The sequence below is a fragment of the Branchiostoma belcheri genome, unplaced genomic scaffold (genome assembly GCF_001625305.1).
Source record: "Branchiostoma belcheri isolate BF01 breed outbred unplaced genomic scaffold, Haploidv18h27 scaffold209, whole genome shotgun sequence".
NCBI classification, from domain to species: Eukaryota; Metazoa; Chordata; class Leptocardii; order Amphioxiformes; family Branchiostomatidae; genus Branchiostoma; species Branchiostoma belcheri.
In genome coordinates, this window is record NW_017803591.1 from 19008 (window position 1) to 40460 (window position 21453).

Below are 21453 nucleotides of genomic sequence, written 5' to 3' on the forward strand. Positions count from 1 at the left end.
TTCAAATTACATTGTATAGCCTAGCAAGCCCTTCGCTACGAAGAAAGATACACAAGACCTGTCGGTAGCTTGAGGAATGAATCCCCTCTACTATATACACAAGACCTGTTTTATTATCATATTACACATAGTTATTATTAGAATATATAAACCTTTACATCACATATAAAATCACCTACATCACCTAATATTAAATGGATTACAATATACATGTATTAGGATAGATGATATGAGAAAATAGCAGAGATGTTCTGAGGTATACAGTGTTGCATTAAACCATGGTCTGTGTAGAATAACGTAACTCCAAACTTACGGTAATATCGGGAATGCACAATCTAAGAAAAGTCGATATTTTCCGAGAAAGGCTAGGATTTTCATGTTCTTTTGGAGAAATGATTCATGTTTTTCACACCTTACCCCGTAACCTGTGGACTTTTTTCTTTTGGAAAGGTTAGTGTGTTTTCATGTACAATCTAAGAAAAGTCGAGTGTGTAGATTTTCTTGGTGCAGTGGATGGTGATAGAGTTCAGCCCGTCTCCAGGCCAGGTGATGTTCTGAGACCACACCTCTTCCCTGCACTCTCCCGGAGTCACCTCCATTTTGTACCCCAGCTTCTCGAAGTAGTTCCCGAAGAAATTCAGCGTCTTCCCCTTGTCAGACTCGGACATTTCTCCCATGGCTATCTCCGGCAGGGGACACTTGTGGTTCTCGTGGCTCTTGTCTTGATCAAAGTCGTAAGGAATGTAGTAGTTTCCGATGGTTTTCCCGGTGCTTGGGCTATGGTGGACCGACTCCCACGATAGCTCCTGTGTAAACTGTAAGACCACCCGGCTCTTCCTGCTCAGGGTGTCGGCAAACTTCTTCTGGAGGAGGGAGGCGATTTCTTCGGCCTTGTCCTGGGCGTTGGGGCACTGATCTGCGAACTTGGCGACTTCTTCCTCTTCGATAATTGACCTGTGTCGGCGGAGGATGTCAGCAAGGGGCTTGATACCGTAGTACAGCGCCTCCTTGTAGACATCCTTGGCCTGCATAGTGTAAAGAAACCGTATATTAGAGTTTAATATACTCTTTAAAACTGTATCTGTCCCTTCAATAAACCGCGACGGGGGCCGACATCGTTTACCAGCTATCTTTGACCCAGTGTTGACTTCACACTTCAGAGAAACCACGTGACAAGTATACTAGTATTTACTTACTGGATCAGTCTAGTGACCGTCTTCCTCCGTCTAAAGCTCTAGGTGAGAACCATTGTTTGTGTTACTTCAAAAGTTTTACGTTTTAACAACTTTTACGCAAATTTACCAGTGTAAAACAACACGGGCTCACCTTGCCGGGAGGAGGCAACTGACTATCGCGGAGGAAGTTGAGAATGTGACCAAAGTTGGCGCCGTCCCGCTCGATGAAGTATCGACCTTCGTCGTCCTTCACGACAAGATGGCGGCCGCTAAACATGGCGGCCAACATGGACTCCTCGAACTTGCGCAGTATCGGGAGGGTGCTGGTGTAGTGGTGACCTCCCACATTTAGAGGCACGATGAAGTGAAACTGGGGAACAACAAAAAACACAAACCATTTCAATGATATCCCCAATCAGAGAAAGCTTTAATAACCTTACATTTCCAAGCATATAAAAACTTCTAGATGGGGCATTACTAGTATGTAACATTTTTGCACCAGAAATTAAAGTGTTTTATTTCAAGAAATATTCGTTTTATGGACACTGTTTACATGATTGACCCTTAATTTGTTGTTGATGATGTCTTTAATCATGCTGTAATGGAGTCACACATAACATAAGGTTGTATAAGGCCAAGGCCCTTGGTCATAAATCAGGTACAAGGTTGACACAATGACGTTAGTGAAGCTTTAATTATATCTACACTTTCTGGCCCTGTAGCTTAATTCTGATTTCTCTTTATAATTATACATGAACGTTACAGCAGCTTGCTAAGATTTAAAAAAAAACATGAACTGTTACGATTGAAAAGCTATATGTTGATAAACAACGTGCATGTAAATAACACGACGTGCGTACCAAGGCGGTCACTGTCCCGTTATGTAGTTTGTCCGTTATGTAGTTTACGTCCCGGATTCTAGGGCTCTCACCTGTATGACCTCCGGCGATGTTTTGACCGTACATTTACGAATCAAAATTTTAAAGCATGTAAAAAAGGGATACAAACATGTCCCCTATTTTCTCATTCATAATATTGTCCAGCGCTAAAGAATATCAAGGACATTAGCACAGATATCGCAAGTGTGATAACAAGGATGGATACAGGAGTCGTGTGGTCCTGTGGTCATGTGGGGTCGACAACCTACATACAATGTGCGGCCGTGTCGCGTAGCGGTAGCGTGTTCGGCTCAGGACCAAGAGGTCCCGGGTTCGAATCCTACCCATGTCACCGATCTTGTGCCCTAGCGAAAATCACTTTACTCGACTTTACTTTACACCTCACTTCACTCAGGTGTAAATGAGTACCTAGCTTCGGTTAAGGACGTCCCGTTTTAAAATGTAGGTCCCGTGTTTGGGGAGAGCCATAACCAACGCACGTTAAAGAACCCACCGCAATTTAATATCGAAAAGATTAGGGGACCTTCCCGGTGTGAGTGGTTCACACCTTACAGTCGAGTCTTACGCAGCTTGTAAATTGTACGCACATGTACAAAACTGGTGTGTAACACCTAAAGGCGGTTTACCGGTTATGCAAAACAAACAAACAAACCTTCAAGTGTTCTCAAGGCTATTTGCAAATTTGCATAACAAGTACGATTTACATGACCCTGGCCTCGCAGGGTCGGAACAATGCCTTATCTAGCTAAACGTCACAAACAATTAATGCTATAGACATTGTTTATGTGTGAACTGGAAGGAAGAATGCGTCCCGACAAGTGCAATTATGTCAACCACAGAAAATAAGCCGAGCTACTCAAACTTGAAAACATCATACATTTTCTGTAAGTTCGGTACGAGTCTTAACCTGAACTTCTGGATGGGCACTATTGTTACACCGCTGAAAACATACAAGTCACGGAGACCAAAATAACAGACCCAGGAAAGCTCCACAGAAGGTGGACCAGTAGGCAGTATGTTCACTGTTGACGATAAGATAATGGAACATATTGAACAGGCTAAAACAGCTAAAAAGAACTATCGTGCAATTAACCCATTTATCATCCAATACCATTCGTAAGATCCTGCCCCAATGCTAGGATCACATTTCCAACCCGAGGCCCGACCGGGCTAATCTCCAAGCAGATCTTTTGGTGGGGGTAAGACAGTATCAAATTGACAATTTGATACTGTCTTACCCCCACCATAAGATCTGCTTGGAGATTACGACCGGGCAGTTTCTGAGAAGGGAAAGTATGATCATCAAAAGGCAATGATTATGAGCACTGTCTATGCATATTCTTGATTTGAATGGTCTATTTTTTGTTTACATAAACAACCTGGCCGAACCCGGCTTGGAAATGGGACCTTTAGCATAACCTAGCAAAGAAAGCTTTAAATAGAACCTACTGTATACAACCTCCTTGCATAGCCTGATTAAATCGTTTTGCGACTGCCCCCCGCCCAACATCCAGCCGGCGTTCAAGAGAGAGGCGCACAAACTCCGGGGACATTAAAGCCGCGAACGACTGTCACAGTGTTTGCGTTACAGACTAGTCCTAACAGATATTTTATATTTCCCCTCACCTGAGAATTTTCCCTGTCCGTCCCGCCCGCCATCTCCGGCTGCCGTCCGCCTGTCATTGTGTGGGGAACGGTGTGTCAGGGGTGTGACGTCACTGCGGACATGCGCACTGTGCAGTTTGAGCAATCTCCGTGAGATTTTTGCCCCTTAGGGGATTTTGCCTAGCCCCTACCAGGCACCGCGGATCGCTGGAAAAATAGTAGAAATTGGCCGAAATAAAGGGATAGTATGCCAGAGAAGATCCAGGGCCATAGAAGCTCCAATTTGCGACCCATTTCGGCCAATTTCTACTATTTTTCCAGCGATCCGCGGTGCCTGGTAGAGGCTAGATTTTGCCGTCTATACATGTCTGTATAATGTAGATTTTATTGCTTTTTTTGTAAAACTTGTGCATTTGTATAGATTTTTGTGACTGTTTTTTGTGACAGTACTTGTAGACCCAGTGTCGTACCTGTAAACCTAGTTTTCTTGGTGTATGTGATGTTTGTTTACCTGACCTTCTGTGATTTCTTAGGATGTTTTTTGTTTTCAAATTGCTAAATTCATGGTAAGACTAATGCACCATTGTGATACCTGTGTACCTGTATTTTTTCTGACAGTTTCTAGACTGTTTTAACATTTGTGACTGTTTTGTTGTTGCAGTACTTGTATTCCTAGTGTTGTACTTGCAAATCTAGGTAATTAGTATGTTTGTGTGTGTGTTGCATTGCTAGGATGATGTTTGTTTACCTGTAAATCTGTGTTTTCATAGAACATCATTGTTTTGATTCTACAAAATGTATTCGATTTGTGGTAAAGCCAATGTTGTTTTTGTAAATCTTGTGCATTTGTATATTGCCTGATTTTTATCTTTTTGATACTGTGTCGATGTTTGTTTTTCTCATTTGGGACTGATGTGTTGTTACAGTGCCTGTAGACACACATATACAATGCATACATTCACACACACACAGAGGGAACACACACACACACACACACACATACTTAAGAAACGCATTCAGACTCAATGCAAATATCCTTGTTTGTCGTCAGTCACGTGACCCAAGTTTGTGACCTTGGTTGACCCCATTAGCGCGTGACTCAGTAACTAGTCCGTGTAAAGCAATTCAAAGTTTTGAAAAACAAGATGGCGTCTCGTAAAGTCCACCTTTCCTTGTACTTATCGGCTATCACCGTAGTGATGATCAGACCAACCCTGGCCGCTATCTGCCAGCAAACCGGGCCTTGTTCGTGCCAAATGGACGATGGTTCCGGCACGATTGACCTGTCTCCTCTGGCTGGATCTGGCACCCCAAAGTAAGTAATGTGGAGTTGCTTGCACAGCTTTTGTTAAACTGTGTGTAACACTGTTGTTCTGTCTGTTAACAGCTATCTTTTTCATCTTGTCGTGGGGCGTCTTCTGTTTTCCAAAGAGGTCTCTATTTGTCCATTTGCTTTCTTTTGGTGATAGGTTTCTAAATAGACACCGAGTCTTTGCTTCGTCCGAGTTTAGAGTCAGATTTTGTACAGAGCAACATGGAAACCTGAAGCAAAATAAGATACAAAAGCTAGTCAGTGTAAGCATAACTTCAAAGAATACATACATTTTGTGTGATTGTGTCTAGAAACATTATACATTGCATGTTTGAGAATCCTGTTTGTAAACGTCACACGGTCAAACAAACAGACACATAGTGACCAAAGTCCAAATTTACGGCGGACCCACTAAAATGGCCACAGCATGCACTCTGTATAGTACTCACAGAACCTGCATTTTAAGTATACAACTCCTCATTTTTCTCTTTATGGATATAGTATAGCGTAGCTTAGAACATACGTGTAGAGGTGTACTAGCTCTTAGTTAGTTCTATTCAACATTTTGCCATACATGATACCCGTTGAACCTACATGTAGACTATTGATAGACTCATACCAGCTCGTAATCTTATCATTATCTACCATACATTGTACCTGTTACAATCGTTGTGCAATAAACTTTGACTTGACTTGTATTTGGTCATTGCAAAAGATGAGTGAGATTTTATTGTGGGCTGTACCTAGCTTATATGACAACGACAGAAATGCCATCTTCAATTGTATACAAGATGAGTTCTTTGATGAGTTTTGGATATTTACAAAAATCCATATTCTTCATGGAACCAGATAAAGTCATAAATCATGTATCATAAGCCCCATATAGATCTGTTCTTAGACCTACAACTGTCTTCAGTAGCGAGACTAAACTGAACCTGTACATTAAAAAAACTGTACATTAAAGTACACTATATGGATGTAGTAGATATTAGACTTGTGTCACTGTTTGTACATAGAACATTATCACGATGGGTTTTAACCCATGAGGGCATAAATGTTTCATTCATTCATTTTCCATACTTCTGAAACTGCCTGTTTGAATGTTTATTGTCGTAGGTTTAGCGGATCGGCGACAAAATGGCCGGATGACAACTGGCAGTACAGTTACAACCCGTGTGTAGCGTTTGACATGCAAATGTGTTACGGCGTGGCGGTAGGTTTCTCTATCATACCTTAAAATTACCTAGTACATGGATGTTCATAGGTATCTAAATGCAATTTCAGGGTAGCAAAGCAAAAAAATATTATGGATGAGGAAATCTGTCCGATATTGATATTTCATTGACATTTCTGAGCACATTGTCCTCATAATTTCATACTTGGAACGTTTGAAATAGCCCCCAAACAAGCTACACCATGGGGTTTTTTTTTTTGGGGGGGGGTATCGCCTATAAATAGCTCGTAGAACCACCCTACGATGCAAAGCAGGCAACCATTTTCCGTCAGCAATACCTTCATTTTTGCCTGACACATATCAGTATGCCATGTGATAGGTTTGATTCAACTTACTACATATATGGCCAGAAAATTGAAAGCCTAGTTTTTACGCCATGAAATTGCATTGAATGCCTTTATAAGATTTGCCAACTGTTAATGAAATAACTCATTTGTTTTAAATCTTGTGCATGATTAGTCACCGTATTTTCTTTATCATAAATAGGTACATGTGATCTATACTATTAAATCTGTGTTTTATGTTTGTCATTAGGTTTCAGACCTAAATGATAGTATAGTGGGATGTACATGTTTTCTTTGCACATCTTCAGGCGTGTCAAGTGAAGAGTGACATGTCAGGAGAATCGTACGATATCGGTTCTCAGGACGGCGCGACCTTCTCCATGGACGGAAACAACGTCGCCATCACGTACAACGCCTTCGATTATCAAAGGTACACACAATCATGAAAGTTCATCTGTGTTGGTAGTTACATGTTAAAAGTTCAAACTTTTAATCCAACACAATAAAGTTCTCTCATCTAGAGCTTTTGACCAGTCACTCCTGATCTTCCTCTGTAGCTATAGACTGACCCAGTGAGGCTTGTCGCGTGGATTCTTTGAAGTGTGACATCAACACTGGGTCAAAGGTGTCTGGTAGACGATGTCGACCCCAGTATACTGAATCGACATAGAAACGTATTGAAATCACCGGGCATTGTGTCGAGTTCAGATAGACTTGAAGGACAATACCATAATACATGCAAGACGTCAATTTAAAGCACTAAATGTTATATTTCCGTACAATGTAACAAGTACTTAAAGAAGTATGACACAGGATTGTTGGCTAGATTTACTTTCTTCTATCATGTGTTTTTGCAGGCACACCATAGTGAAGTTAGTGTGCAGTTCGAACACAGCATTCACCGTGGATGGCGAGGATCCCGATGCACAAACCTCTTTTGTAAGTAAAATAGTTTTGTTATAAAAATACGCTGTAATGTCCTCTAATGCAATTAATAATAACTGAGCTCTGACGTCAACATTACTTTTATGTATACCTGATTTCGAAGAATTTTACGTCAAATCTCTAATGCAAATGTTTAAGAAGCCCAGCTGTACATTAACATAACAGGAAAATGTTCATCAAGTTGTTCATGTTTGTAATTATAAGACACATAATTCATTCATCAAATCAAATATCAAAACGCCTTGTAATCTTTATGTCGATGGATCACACATATTCCTACCCCATCTACTCTCCAAGCAGAGGTTTGGGTTTTGGCTTATTTGGGACGTGTTTTAGGTTTTTTCATCAGTCTTTTTTTTTGCACTGTTATCTTTTTACGCCATCTTTGGGTTGACGTAAAAATAAGATGATCAAAAATAAATTTAAAAAAAACACGCCCAAAACAAGTCAAAACCCAAACCTCTGCTTGGAGAGTACACGCCATCCAGTATTGTGTTTATGTTGATTGTTTATTTCAGGCTGGATGGCCCATATTGACAAACACATACACATCTAAAAATGTCAATATAGGAGAAGGGTATTGCAAACATTCAACTTCCACGTGTTTTGTTTCCAGTACTTCACGCTGGAGAGCCCGGAATGCTGTGCTAGTGGCCCGGGTCCAGGCCCTGACCCTACCGGACCGGGACCCAACCCCGACCCTACCATAACGATCTCCATAAGCGTGGGCTCCATCATGTGCATTATGTAAGGCAATTGTAATTTTTTTTTAACTCTAGGTCATTGAGTCCAATGAAATTTCAGGATAGTCAGTTTTGTGGTCATTCTTTTAAATGTAGTAAGTAAAATGAACTCTATCCCATAGCATACTGATATCTGTGAAGCAAAAATGCGATGTCACCGACGGTACCAAAAAAAAAAGAGACGCCTCATGTAGCTTGTTTCTCGGCTATTTTAAACACTTCAAGTATGAAATAATGACGAAAATGTGCTAAGATAGAACTTGCAGTAAATGCCAATATCAGAAAGATTTCCGAATCCAGAGTATGTTTTGATTGTGCTGCTCTAAAATTGCATTGGGTGCCTTTATATGTTCAGGAATTCATAAAATCTAATACAGATTGAAAAATACAATGAATGCGAGTTTAATTTTCCTACTGCAGCATGTCAACCATTTTCTGGTGTACGTAGTTATCGATTCCATACATGTACAGATCTCGCTTATAAAATAATTTTCCTTCCAATTTCTCTCAGCTTCTTCCCCACCGTCTGTATCTACATCGTAGCGGGAGTCCTGATCAACAAGTACGCACGGGAGAGAGAAGGAAAAGACGTCTTCCCTCACCTGGAGTTCTGGGGCAGTCTTCCGGGGTTGATAAAGGTAAAACCAACTCCTGTCCAAACATATATAGTCTTGTATCCAGTCTATCGTGGTTGGGGCAGGCTGTCTTCGAGGCTCTAATAGTTTACCCCGCCCAGCTTAACTGGCCGCCCGGTGGGAGTGTCACACCTGTAGGGGCTTTCCTAGTTTTGTACGCCAGAAGCATGGTAGGGCTAATTGAACTTCACCGTGCAAAACCTTTCGTGTATGAAACTTTTATGTGCACAGGGACATCTGAAAAACAGGTCACGAACCGGAGTGTGATCTAAAAATAACCAATAAAAAAAGAGAAATTGATTGGGAACGTTCTATAGTCCACATAACGTAACGGTTATAAATGATATGAATGTTCGCCAAACTGGATAAGATTTTGGAAACAGGCTTTTCAGGTAGCATCCACTACCTTTTCTCAATGACACTGAAGGGATCTCAAGATCAACAGGTCTATAAACACTGAATAATTAGTTGATATGGAGCAGCTTTCGTCTTTACTACAATGTCCTAAGACTTTGGTGTTTTTCTCTTCTATAGGACGGATTCCTGTTCGTGTTCGCGAGTATGCCGTGCCGCAAACAGGGATATAGTGAGATCTAGACAACATGGGCTGTTTGCCAAAGACAGGATGACTTTTCCAGTAGTACACAATTAAGGGGTGAATATACAAACAGGGATATAGTGAGATCTAGACAACACGGACCTGTGCACCCTTTCAACAATAGCAAATCAACTTTTCCTACACAAAATGCCATTTTTAACTTAAGTAATACGTACTAGTACACAATGAAAAAATAATACAAGTACTATGCATCACTGAGATGGTTCTGTACAAGGCATGTTGTAAGATACATGTACATTTGTAAATGGTTAAAACATATGAAATGATTTGACTATTTCTTTGGTCTCCACAATGTGAACCACGCATAGTTCAGTAATAATAATAATAATAATAATGTGTAATGTGTAATAAAAAACAATATTAGAGATATAGTACAAATGTACTAGTAATGGCCAATAAAGACTTTATTTCTGAAATACCTGGTTTGTTTATTTGCTCAATAAATTATACATTTTCTCTCTGTTAATATCGTTCCATGGATAAAATCAACAGCATTGAGCCAATTGCAAAAAAAAATCGGGCAAATACTGAAATTACTCTCCAGGCACAGGTTAACGCTTCGGCTTATTTTTGACATGTTTTATACGTTTTACTGGGCTTTTTTTTTGTTCCGCTATCTTTTTTAGATACTAGTAAATAAACAATTTGGTAGCTGCAGTCTACGAGACCTTTGTATTATAGGCCCTTCACGAGATCAGCATGTGACACATTGCTTGTTTTGCTTGTACCAAATTAAAAACTGGGGAGGGGGGCAAGGTCAGCCATATATTGCGAGCTAATTCAAACGTATTCTATTTTATTTATCTTGTTTTCCGTCAGCCTTACCCACTGCTTTTCAGTGGGGCCCTGAATCATACATACATAAACATGGAAAATACATGAAGTCACATACAAACAATAAAATTAAGATACAATAAATGATGATGATGACAATGATAATAATGAAAAAACGCTGACGAACAGACAATAAATGATAATAACAGAAATAAAGCAATAAACTAAATTAATAAAACTAATGTTCAAACTAATAGTCCAGTCCGTTCCAATTTGTCATTATCGAGGGGTCAAAGGTCATGCCAAACTACAAACAGGCCTAGGCGAAACCACTTTTCAAATAACTACTTTAATCCTGTGCCCCATCATGAAGACCTTCGTCATGTGTGAGACGAAGTTCCCCGCTATTGTATTGGTGAGTCTGATACAAGTGGGAGCAGTTCTGAGCCAGGATCTGAGCTGTAACAAGACTGGACCGTGTTCGTGTGTGATGAGTGACGGGTCAGGGGAGGTCAACCTGCGGCCATTGGCGACAGGCAACCCGACGTGAGTCAGACAGCACGGTATTCTGGATGTGATATACATGTAAAACATGTGTACATGAGTGTGGTGAAATATTATATAAGAAATCCCATCGATAATAATACAACGAGAGTAAGACAAACCAGAGTTCCACGACCTCGTACCTTCGCCAAATGATGTTAACCCTTTAACACGACAGATGACTTGTCGATGGCTTCTCATTTGCAAGGGTAATATCAGGTGATCAGATTCTCCGTCCAATGACAGTCTTATCTTAACAAAGAAGGCTATCAAAACCGAAAACACACCATTCCGTGCTTATTATCTAATGCGTTGTTGTTGTTGTTGTTGTTCGATTAGGCGGTTCAAAGTTCGCGCCTATATGTAGCTGCACTGATCAAAAAGCACTGATTTCGATATGTACTTTATCCACAACATGTAACATAGGGTGGCGTTAATATGCATATTTAACATCACAATTATGAACATATGGTGGTGTTATGGCACATTCATAATCATAATTATGAATATATGGTGGCGTTGTGACATTTTCAACACCAAAATTATGACTAATATTGTATAAAAAAAACCATTGTCTTCAGATTCAAAGACTTTCCAGCCATTACATACCCAGACGAGTACCTGTACTCGTGGAACCCGTGTGAACCGTTTAGTCAAGGGTCGACTTGTGAGGATGTTGCGGTGAGTATATAGATTCACATTCGGTATGTTTTTCTATAAGTAATAGTCAATAATTTTAACTTTAATGCACATAAAATGTCTCTACAATAACGCTGAATGTTTATTAATGAATGGAGACCTTTATTGTACATTTTTGCCACACTGGGCATACATGTAGATGTATTTGTAAACATCTAGTATACACAAGTGCTTTTGATTTTTTTCGCTTCTTTGTAATTGTATAAATGTAGATGGCTGTATGAATAGTTAGAGTAAGTTTATCGAAGGCTGTTAGGAATATAAATTTCTCCATACTATACTACTAATCAGGTGTGTCAAAAGACCAAGAACGGTAGTAATGAATATGACCTCGGACATCAGAGCTCTGTACAGTTCCAGGCAGGCAGGGCAGATGACACCGGAGAGGCCGTTGTTCTGGTCATGTACGTCACTGAAGACCAGCTCAGGTGACAAGTGTTCGATACTTCCATGAAAGTTCATCTGTGTTGGTAGTTACATCTTTAATTCCAGTACAAAGAATTGTTCTTACCTAGAGCTTTCGATCAGTCACTCTGGTCTTTTTCAATAGGCTATTTACATTAAGGCCCATCACCCTTCACTCAACCGCGACGGGGGCCGACATCGTTTACCAGATGCCTTTGACACATTCCAAACTTAAACTTGTCATAATCAAATCAACATGGCCTTATAAGGTATCGAATGGTATAAAAGACATAGAGCCGTTTACCGTGCACATTAATCCCACATCGCAGAAAACATGTCCGAATCTTTTACCTTCAGCTTGCTAGCTGGTGTGTTACGCCGAAGGGCGGTTAAACCGGCTATACAGATATAGATACAGATATCACATTGTGATATTTGTCTGTTGAAATGTTCCCAGAGTGACACTGGTTCAACTACAGTGTACTACAGGAGATACCAACTTCACAGTTGTGGGGGCCATCCCAGCAAATACCATTATCTACGTAAGTTTATTAGATCTTTCTATATTATGTACTTTATTGACTTCAGTTTGTCACTTTATGTTGTTTTTCATTGTGCTGTTTGTGCATTCTTCAGCATTTCATATTAGGGAGTCCATGCGCATGCCCCGGAGCAGGGCCAAATTGTGCCGAAAGTGGTCTGAGCATCGGGAGTTTGATCTGTATATCGTGAGTATCAAAATTAACTATTATATAATAATAGTGTATCAGAACTCCTCTCTAATTTCCTTGCAATGTATATAGTATGATATTATATACATTGAAACATTTTTGTGTTGGTATATATTTCGGTTTGAAAGAGCATCGATATTAGACAAGTATACTTTACTTAGATGATACCTAGATGCTACCTATCTAATAGTATGTTACCTAGATGGTTACCTAGATGTTTCCTAGATCGTTACCTACGTCTTGCCTAGATGTCATAACTTTCTAATCCATTTAAACGACATAGTTGGAGAAATTACCTATCTGTGCTATCATTCTTTACACGATTTAGACACAAAGATAGACATTTAACAGTTCTTATTTGTGTCAGGGTTCTGGCAGCCGTCACTGTCTACTTGACGTTTGGCTCCATCCTCAAAGTGGCGGTGAAAAAGAAAACAGGCTGGGAGGCCATTCCTAATGATGACTTCTGGAAAAACCTGCTAGGCTGTATCAAGGTCTGCTGTTTCTTATTCCATTTATACTTACTTACATGGTCAAATATGACTCATCCACTAGTCGTCATTCAGAATGAATTAACTTTATTTTTCAACAGATGTACAAGGTGCAATGTATGGTAACAATGAAAAAACAATCAATACGATACGTAATACTAATCAATTCTAAAACTTTGACTACAGAAATATGAACGTAGGTGGCGTATTGACATGACGTACGTTAAATGTTTCTGTCCAGCATCTAAATATTTAGATGTTAAAAGCAATCTTGAATCAAAACTTAGACGTAACTTTTCTTGAACTTTTTGCTTGTTTTGTATTACCTACAGGAAGGGTGCATCTACACAACATCCTCTTGTCGTCGCTTGGTAAAAGGCAACACGGATTACAGTACAATATAGCAACAACAGCTTAATTTAGGTCACATCTCTGTATTGAATCTTGTATTAGAATAATCAAATGCAGTAAAGGGAAGTTCTTTACATGTACATGTACATGTACATGATGTGAATACACCATGACGTTAACGTACTGTCGTGTATATATTTGTGAAATGAACTTAAAAAGTTTCTACATTGTTTGAATGTAGAAAAACGGGAATACAAATTCCTCTGAGGCTAAATAGGGATACTAACTCTCACATATAACATGGTAAATAGTAAATGTGGGACTTTGAAATCGTTATTGTCATGTCAGATTTAGGTTAACTACACGCTTTCATACCCCTTGGATCTGCGACAAGGAGACAGAATGAAAAATACGCCATCCTGTAAACGAAACAAAACAAAACAAAACATTACACAGGAAAAGTGTTTCTCAAGCGACTGGATAGATTTCGAAAACGTTTCATGCAGATAGTGTCCACTACTTTTCGTAAGACGTTTCAAATAGTGGATGTACATGAAACTCACGAAAGTTTTCAAACCTGTCATACGTATCTCATTACCTGGATGTCCTGAACCTTCATCGTCATAAAACAAAATATTTTTGCCGTATGCTGTTCATTAAGCACATCAATATCATGTAATGCAGCAAAAAGTCATTGTATCTTGAAATACGTAAACGTTGTAATAGAAAATGCACATCTGTTTGTAGTTTTATAATATGTTTTACAATATTATACAATATGTTTGAAATACATGTCGAAAGAATAGAAGTACTGAGATTCGCCATTAGCATAGGGCCAGTACGCTATATACGTATATATTACAGAGAATTTAAGAAAACTCTATAGGATGGTCTGACAAACCTTGACATATCCAGGCAGACTTTTCCAGAAGGCGATATTGGGGATGACCTCTGACCCCTGCGCACCTTTGACGAACTTCATGAAAATGGCGCCTGCTATGACGTAAACAGCAGCCAGGACGACAAGTCTGTTTAACCAATGAAAAAGGCTCAGTCATCTACCAGCTATAACTAATAAATTGCCTCTTAGAATTTAGTGGCGTTTGGCGTTTATTTTATAAGCCAAGGAATGACAGAAGACATTGAAACAACTCTATGGAGAGGAGTATCTACCGTGGCCCGTAGGTACTTGTTTAATTTTATTCCACTTTACAAAAATAGTACCTACGGGCCACCGTAGAGTATCAGAAGATACTTACATGATGAGAAACACGGACCCGCCACTGAGCCCTCCCCCTGCACAGCCTGGCCCCGCCCCTGGGCAGGCGCACGGACTCGACAGCTGAAACGACTGGGTGAAAAAAAATTAAATTCCTTTGATAATTTTTCTCCACCTTTTATCAAATGACATAATGCAGTATTTGACCACTTCTGTGATACAACATACACCATAGACATACAGACAAGAAAGATGCTTACGTAAGCACCAACTGTCACCTCCCCAATGGCACTAAACGTTGTCGCCCCCTGGGTGCATTCAAGAATAACTCCCGATACTCTGAAATACGAAACACATTAAATATAATAAAAAACACAGTAAAACATAGAATGAATAGAACGATATTACGAAATACGAAACACATTAAATATAATAAAAAACACAGTAAAACATAGAATGAATAGAACGATATTACGAAATACGAAACACATTAAATATAATAAAAAACACAGTAAAACATAGAATGAATAGAACGATATTCACAAAGGCACATGTACCTCCAATGTTTAAGCTTTTAACATCTGGTAGCTACCACTAGCACCGCAATAGTTTATACCACTTGACGTAAAACAAGGCATGGCATGAAGGCAAAGAAGAACTAAATTATGTATTCAAAGAAAAAGGAGTACCGCATGTATTTGGCAGCTGTCAATCATCCACATACCTTCCTCCCTCAGGCATTTGGTAGACCAGGGTTAGAGTCTGCCCCATATCCGGGTCATCAGTAACAGTGAACGAAGCGGAGTCCTGTGTGCCCAGGCCGTATGAAATTGATCCATCTTTTGCGACCTGGCAGGCCTGAAAACAATTGGACGATAGTCAATTTTTTTACTTAATCTTTACATTGTAATCAACCCGATGTTAGAAAAAAGATGCTGAGATATTGACCATTCTTATTTTTATCTATTATTTTTGAACTCACATGTGGCCCATCATGCATGTCATATGGCCTGACAGAACCTACATTGTGCTCAATGAATACATACAAACCAACCCAGAGAGCCACCCAGTACAGCACTTCCGTGCCGGAAGTCATAAAAACATGGGGTACACTTTTCGTGACTCATAATAATGAAGAATCGTTGGTTCGTGCATCCTGAGTGTTACAAAAGTGTGCTCAACCTACCGCCACGTTGGTGCAGGACTCATCAGGATCGCCTGATCCTACCTCAGAAAAGGGTGCACAGGGGTTCCATGAGTACAGGTAGTCATCGGTGGTTTGTGTGGCAATGTAGTCCTTGTACCTAATTATATGTTAAGATATATCATAACGCTACACGGTACTCATTGTGCATACTTGAACACAAAATTTTAGTTAGACTTGTATTAACTATATACCACGAATTCGGAAGTCAATATCTTTCAACGTTGGTTGCAGAATTTCACTCTGCTGAACTCTCATAACCTTCATTTTGCGATTTAATGAAGCATGAAGAACTGGACGGGGGGGGGGGGGCAAGTTATGGCCATTTATTTGGGCTTTTTATTGCACAGCGAAATTAGGCCATTAGACATAATTAGTATCACAATCTTGTCAATTGCTTCAACATCAACACAATTGTAAATAACTGACATATATCAAGAATAATAGAATGTAATAATACTCTCCTCAAGAAAAACACGAGATTAGCTTTGGAAGAATAGAAATTTAGTATAGCTAGTATGGATTACATGTTGGAATTGCATTTTTAAATGCAATTCCAACATGTAATCCATACTATACTATACTTAAAAAGTATATTGAACTATACTTAAAAGTATAGTTTAATAACAAGTATCTACCCTTGTTGTTTCTTCTTTTCCATATATTGTACCCGTTACAGTTGTTGAGCAATGAAGTTGATTTGATACAGAAATGTACTTAATGAAATGCTTTTCCTTTACACATTGTGTTCGTGTCATGTGACAGTCACGTTACTTCAACAGTCATGAACAGTTACTTAGGAAAGTGTGTTACTCACGTCGGTGTTCCTGACACCAAAGGCCGCAGGTTGACCACCCCTGATCCGTCACTCATAGTACAAGAGCAAGAGTCTATTGACTCACAAACAGTTGTCTGCCCAAAGCACGCATTTACATGGTATAGAACTAGGATACCAATTACAACATGAAGTTTTCTGTGCACAGTGGGTGACGCCATTTTGCAAAAGGGCCAAACCAACTCAGTGGATACACAAGGGAAATTTTACTTTTATTCATCAGAAAGTTATAATTTAGTGGTTTTCTTTCACAAATTCAAACGGTTGATATATGAATAGTATAAATTCAATGGTATAAAATAGTATCAAGTGTATAATGATTTTGCTAAATACATTATTTTTACCATAAAGTAATTACAGGTGACCCATTTAACTAACATGTCCGCACGAATGTTAGACATTATGAACAAAGGTCGGCGATTTGGCTGCCCTAGATATATTTGTGTCAATCAAACAAAGAGGTAGGCAAGCAAATATCAAAGAGGTCACGAGAGAGAGATCACGAGACCACCTACACCTACAAGGGACCGATATCGTTTGTAATTTAGTATACTGGTTTATTATTAAAATCAAAGACATACAAGTCAAATGGGGCCGGCAGCCAAAAGGCTGAATTGACAGACTCGTGTACAAGTTGGCAGGCAATATCGATTCGCTTAAAATATCTAAAATCGTTCAAATCGCAATACAGATAAAAACCAGCAATTATTTATCAGAACAACTACATCTAAAGAGACGACTTTTTAAAATAACCTCATAAACAGACATTTATATAATTGAAATCTGGCGCCCTTTCAATATCATTATTTCGTTTCTTTTCCAGTCATCGATAGAAGACTCATTGAGAGAAAACGTATATTAGAATACTTTCATTTTGAGAAGTAGCAACGTGGTCTCTGCAACTCTTGGCTTGATAGTAATACAACATGCTATTATGTCTCGGTTTCGCTTGCTCTTGAGTTCTGTAGACGAGGCTAGGGATGCTCTTGCTGAAGCGATTCTTAACAACATTCATAGAATGTTAAAGTGTATATAGTAATTGCGTGTCATCTTTTTACTATCCCTAATGAGTATGACTGTTAATGTGCTTGTATTCTGCAGCTTTGTCAATGTTTTTGTCACAACTGACTTATGAATGTCAGTATAAAGGGCACCCATAGATTTCCAAGTAGAATAAAAACTTGATAAAAAGTGTGGGAAGATTTGTTTTCTCCGAGGTTAGATTGAATCGTACTTTCCCGACTTTCGGCAAGGTGACACGATAAACAACACACCCTCCTAGAAAGAAAAAAAAAGAAAAACAGATTTTTAATTCAACCATAGCTGTTTTTTAACTTTTGTGTAAGAAACACATATGATATTCATGCAAGAAACTAATTTTTCAAGTGTAGAAGTTCAAATTCTCCAATGTTGAAAAATTTTAACCCAGAAACAAACCTTGATGTATCCCGGTAGACCGGTCCAAAAACCCGAGTTAGGGATGATTTCCAGCCCCTGGGCTCCCTTCACAAACTTCATGACGATCATCCCGCCAACAAAGTACACCACGATCACTGAGGCGGCACTGCAGGGTACAGTGAGTAATAAACGCACACATTTTAGTTACGTTAAAACCTGTATACAAAGCCTAACACACCTCTGCTCTGTTTATTCTTACTCGACGCATTCATATATTTTTATTTATATGGTGACCACCTCTCCAACACTGTCCTGCTAAAAATGTCAGAACGCCAGTGTGTCTGCTACAGCACCCGTTACCATGGTGATAGACGTCTGGTCGAGGCCATTGACTTCATTTGTTTAAAGAACAAGAAATTGAGCAACAACAGGTAAACATAAGAATGTGTCTGGTGGTTTGAAAGTTTGTTGTTGTGTAGACATAGTACCCACATGATGAGGACGATGGATCCTCCGCTGATCCCGCCACCAGCACAGCCTGACACCGCCCCCGGACAGCAACACGGGCTCTCCAGCTGGAATATCTACAAGGAAAATGATCTTTTCTGTTAAAGGTGCATTATGTAACATTAGGATGATACAAAAAGTAAATTTTCGGGTCATTTCTTTACAAAGTAAGTTGAATCAACCCTACCCCATCGCAAATAAGTGTCATTCAGGAAGTGGAGGTGCCTTACGAGCGTGTATAAAAGCTGAAAAACAGCTGTCAGCCATGTTTGTTTACATTTTGGTAGTTTGTGGTGGTGCCACAAACCGTGTGGGTTATCGAATCGTCAACCATAAGAAATGTGAAATAATCGCACAAATATGTTGAAAAATGGAAGTAAGTAACAATCGCAAGAAGATTTTTTATAATGTATTTCAATTTTGGGTGAAAAAAATGTTACACAATTCCCCTTTAATGTTTGTTATATTCTACGATTGTTATATTCTACTTGCTGAATACCAATGTCTTCAAAAATTCATCATTTCAATACAGAGACTCACGTATTGTCCCTGCTGAAGCTCGCCAAGTACCGTGAAGACGGTTGCTCCCGTGGTGCATTTCAGCAGCACCTCTGATGCCCTGTACAAACATAAATGTTTAAAATAAAAAAAGGTAAAACGTGTTTCTGGAAAATATTTTGAATCGTTCTGTATTCATGAGAAACTCAAATCGGCCTGCATGTCACTTTTCATTGACGTCATGAGGGAAGAGGTAAGGGTCAGACACAACTCGAAGTTAACATTATTTTAAGTCTTAATAAATCTATAGACATATTTTCACTTATAAGGTACGAATCATGCATTTATCATGAGAGCTTGTATTGGCAATTGGATCGTGTCCATTTGTTTTGGTTCATTCATATTCTGATGAAAGAAATTACAAATAGAACACAAAACATCGAATTTTCAAACTATTAATGTTCATAGATTCATATTTTATCATCAGTTATTCTTTGCTTTAACAATTTAAGTTTTAAGATGATAATTTTCTTTACCTTCCTGACGAGGCTGCCTGGTAGACAACACTCACTACCAAACCGCCGCTGTCTGGATCTGTGTCCGCCGCAAACTGTGCCGAGTCGTGCGTGCCGAGACCGAAAAAGTTCGACTGATCCTTGGAAATCTGACATGCCTAAAAGATACACATTCGTGACACAGTCTTTAAACACTGAGGTCTACAAATTAGACTCATTCTTTCCAAGAACTATCGTAGAGTGAAACTCGCTGTCACCAAGTACAGTAGGGCACTATCAGTAGATAGCTTTAAACAATTTTAAGTTCAATGTTCAACGGCTAGATTCAAGGGCGATGATTTTTTTTCGGGGAGCGACGCGAGTTATGCCGCCGAGGGACGGTTTTGCTGCCGAGGGACTTTGCCGGGAAGAGACGGTCTCTTGATGCGCGGAAACCGTCTCTCCCCGGCAAAGTCCCTCGGCAGCAAAATCGTCTCTCCGCGGCATAACTCTCGTCGCTCCCAGAAAAGAAATGCCGCCGCATCAGAAGTCTAGGAAGGAGACTACTTTAAGGCGCGGTCACATTTCCCAACCCGGGGCCCGACCGGGCAGTCGTATGGAACGAAACTTATGATATAAGACAGCAAAACATAAAAAGTTTAAGAAAATTAACCACGAACACTATTTGTGTATACTCTTAATACAAATCGTTTATTTTTCGTTCACGCAAACAACCCGGCCGGGCCCCGGCTTGGAAATGTGACCGTGCCCTTACCGCCGCGTCGGTGCAGGAGTCCTGATCGCCAGCGGGGCCCTCAGTAAACGGAGTGCACGGGTTCCACGAGTAGAGGTAGTCATCCTTTTGAACAGCCGCCACTTGGTCTTTGTACCTGCACATGAAATATCCAACGAACTTCTATCATGATATTCATGCCCTGACTCTGTATCAGTTCACCTAGGCCTATATATATAATGTTGGCGTATAAAAGAGAAACAGTGTCAAACCAATATAATATTCCATCACATCATGTATTGAAGAATGATGTTATGCTTAGGTCACATTTCCAAACCGGGGCCCGACCGGGCTGTCTTTTGTAACGAAAAATATGGTATAAAAGACAACAACGCACAAAACAATTAAGAAATATCATCAATGGAACTATTTGTGTATATTCTTGATAAAAATTGTTGGTTTTTCGTTAATTGAAACAGCCCGGCCGGGCCCCGGCTTGGAAATGTGACCTCAGCATAAGATACGTGCACTAGTTTGGTGTGTTACGCTGAAGGGCTGTTATACCGGCTGTACAAATACAGATACAGATAGTGTGAATACTAAGTTATGTTATTGGACACAGATCAAAATTGTGCCTGTTGCAATCGTTGTGCTTGAACTCGACTTATGAAGCTATAAGCAGTCAATATTTCAACTTGCAAAAACAATGATCTATGATCAATATCAACATGAACTTTGAGCACAACGGCATCCAAAAAATAGGTTGTACTCACGTTGGTTTACCAGTCTCCACATATTGTAAGTTAATGGTCCCTGAACCATCACTCATTGTACATGAACAGGCGGTTTCGGCCCTGTCACATGTTGCATTTTGGGCAACTCCCTGCCCAACTAACCACAACAATGACACACAAGTTACAGTGAGAAACATGGCGTTAGCTAGGTGTCTGTCGTCCTTTTCTGTTTTTAGAATAAACCATTCTGATTCAGATATATACATATAGGGGGTGGGGCATCATATTTTATCCAAAAATGTCTTTCTGTTTTGACTTTACGTGTTGGATTTTTTTATTGATCAAGTTTGGTATTCACCCTACTTCGAATATTAGCACGAAAACAG

At 39.6% G+C, this 21453-nt stretch overlaps 4 protein-coding genes across 6 annotated transcripts; 2 read left to right on the forward strand and 2 right to left on the reverse strand.

Moving 5' to 3' along the window:
* Positions 1–300: 300 nt before the first annotated feature.
* Positions 301–3846, reverse strand: LOC109469597 (BTB/POZ domain-containing protein KCTD7-like). Its single transcript, XM_019768137.1, has 3 exons — positions 3701–3846; positions 1327–1545; positions 301–1025 (listed from the first exon to the last, which is right to left on the reverse strand). The coding sequence occupies exons 1-3, from the start codon at positions 3755–3757 to the stop codon at positions 474–476; spliced, it is 828 nt and encodes a 275-aa protein (XP_019623696.1). The 5' UTR covers positions 3758–3846; the 3' UTR covers positions 301–473.
* Positions 3847–4670: 824 nt separating this feature from the next.
* Positions 4671–9826, forward strand: LOC109469599 (cation-dependent mannose-6-phosphate receptor-like). 2 transcript variants are annotated; one of them, XM_019768139.1, is made up of 7 exons: positions 4671–4994; positions 6108–6204; positions 6818–6939; positions 7367–7448; positions 8071–8201; positions 8709–8835; positions 9367–9823. In XM_019768139.1, exons 1-7 carry the CDS (start codon positions 4825–4827, stop codon positions 9427–9429), a joined length of 792 nt encoding a protein of 263 aa, XP_019623698.1. In that variant the 5' UTR covers positions 4671–4824; the 3' UTR covers positions 9430–9823. The 2 variants fall into 2 exon arrangements, with proteins under 2 accessions (XP_019623698.1, XP_019623699.1); XM_019768140.1 differs by lacking the exon at positions 8071–8201 and having other exon boundaries at positions 9367–9826.
* A 713-nt stretch (positions 9827–10539) lies between these two features.
* Positions 10540–13583, forward strand: LOC109469592. Its single transcript, XM_019768130.1, has 7 exons — positions 10540–10771; positions 11350–11449; positions 11759–11895; positions 12330–12414; positions 12509–12600; positions 12971–13097; positions 13427–13583. The coding sequence occupies exons 1-7, from the start codon at positions 10593–10595 to the stop codon at positions 13496–13498; spliced, it is 792 nt and encodes a 263-aa protein (XP_019623689.1). The 5' UTR covers positions 10540–10592; the 3' UTR covers positions 13499–13583.
* Positions 13584–13598: 15 nt separating this feature from the next.
* On the reverse strand, positions 13599–21283 carry LOC109469593. 2 transcript variants are annotated; one of them, XM_019768131.1, is made up of 9 exons: positions 21107–21283; positions 20376–20490; positions 19643–19779; positions 15851–15968; positions 15389–15522; positions 14925–15003; positions 14705–14796; positions 14347–14473; positions 13599–13864 (listed from the first exon to the last, which is right to left on the reverse strand). In XM_019768131.1, exons 1-9 carry the CDS (start codon positions 21262–21264, stop codon positions 13805–13807), a joined length of 1020 nt encoding a protein of 339 aa, XP_019623690.1. In that variant the 5' UTR covers positions 21265–21283; the 3' UTR covers positions 13599–13804. The 2 variants fall into 2 exon arrangements, 1 of the variants encoding a protein (XP_019623690.1); XR_002140202.1 differs by lacking the exons at positions 13599–13864; positions 14347–14473; positions 14705–14796; positions 14925–15003; positions 15389–15522 and adding exons at positions 16686–17981; positions 18141–18267; positions 18594–18685; positions 19149–19227 and having other exon boundaries at positions 15878–15968.
* Positions 21284–21453: the final 170 nt, after the last annotated feature.

What these genes read in the sequence shown, in the direction of transcription:
- LOC109469592 (XM_019768130.1), top strand. Translation starts at nt 10,593, where the DNA reads ATGAAGACCTTCGTCATGTGTGAGACGAAGTTCCCCGCTATTGTATTG. An exon ending in TTGGCGACAGGCAACCCGAC is followed by an intron (nt 10,772 to 11,349) that starts GTGAGTCAGACA and finishes CATTGTCTTCAG; the next exon opens with ATTCAAAGACTTTCCAGCCA. An exon ending in CAGCAAATACCATTATCTAC is followed by an intron (nt 12,415 to 12,508) that starts GTAAGTTTATTA and finishes TGCATTCTTCAG; the next exon opens with CATTTCATATTAGGGAGTCC.
- LOC109469599 (XM_019768139.1), top strand. Translation starts at nt 4,825, where the DNA reads ATGGCGTCTCGTAAAGTCCACCTTTCCTTGTACTTATCGGCTATCACC. An exon ending in CCGATGCACAAACCTCTTTT is followed by an intron (nt 7,449 to 8,070) that starts GTAAGTAAAATA and finishes TTTTGTTTCCAG; the next exon opens with TACTTCACGCTGGAGAGCCC. An exon ending in GGCTCCATCATGTGCATTAT is followed by an intron (nt 8,202 to 8,708) that starts GTAAGGCAATTG and finishes AATTTCTCTCAG; the next exon opens with CTTCTTCCCCACCGTCTGTA.
- LOC109469597 (XM_019768137.1), bottom strand. Translation starts at nt 3,757, where the DNA reads ATGACAGGCGGACGGCAGCCGGAGATGGCGGGCGGGACGGACAGGGAA. An exon ending in CGGACAGGGAAAATTCTCAG is followed by an intron (nt 1,546 to 3,700) that starts GTGAGGGGAAAT and finishes GTTGTTCCCCAG; the next exon opens with TTTCACTTCATCGTGCCTCT. An exon ending in AGTTGCCTCCTCCCGGCAAG is followed by an intron (nt 1,026 to 1,326) that starts GTGAGCCCGTGT and finishes TACACTATGCAG; the next exon opens with GCCAAGGATGTCTACAAGGA.
- LOC109469593 (XM_019768131.1), bottom strand. Translation starts at nt 21,264, where the DNA reads ATGTTTCTCACTGTAACTTGTGTGTCATTGTTGTGGTTAGTTGGGCAG. An exon ending in ACTCCTGCACCGACGCGGCG is followed by an intron (nt 19,780 to 20,375) that starts GTAAGGGCACGG and finishes TGTATCTTTTAG; the next exon opens with GCATGTCAGATTTCCAAGGA. An exon ending in AGGTGACAGTTGGTGCTTAC is followed by an intron (nt 14,797 to 14,924) that starts GTAAGCATCTTT and finishes TTTTTCACCCAG; the next exon opens with TCGTTTCAGCTGTCGAGTCC.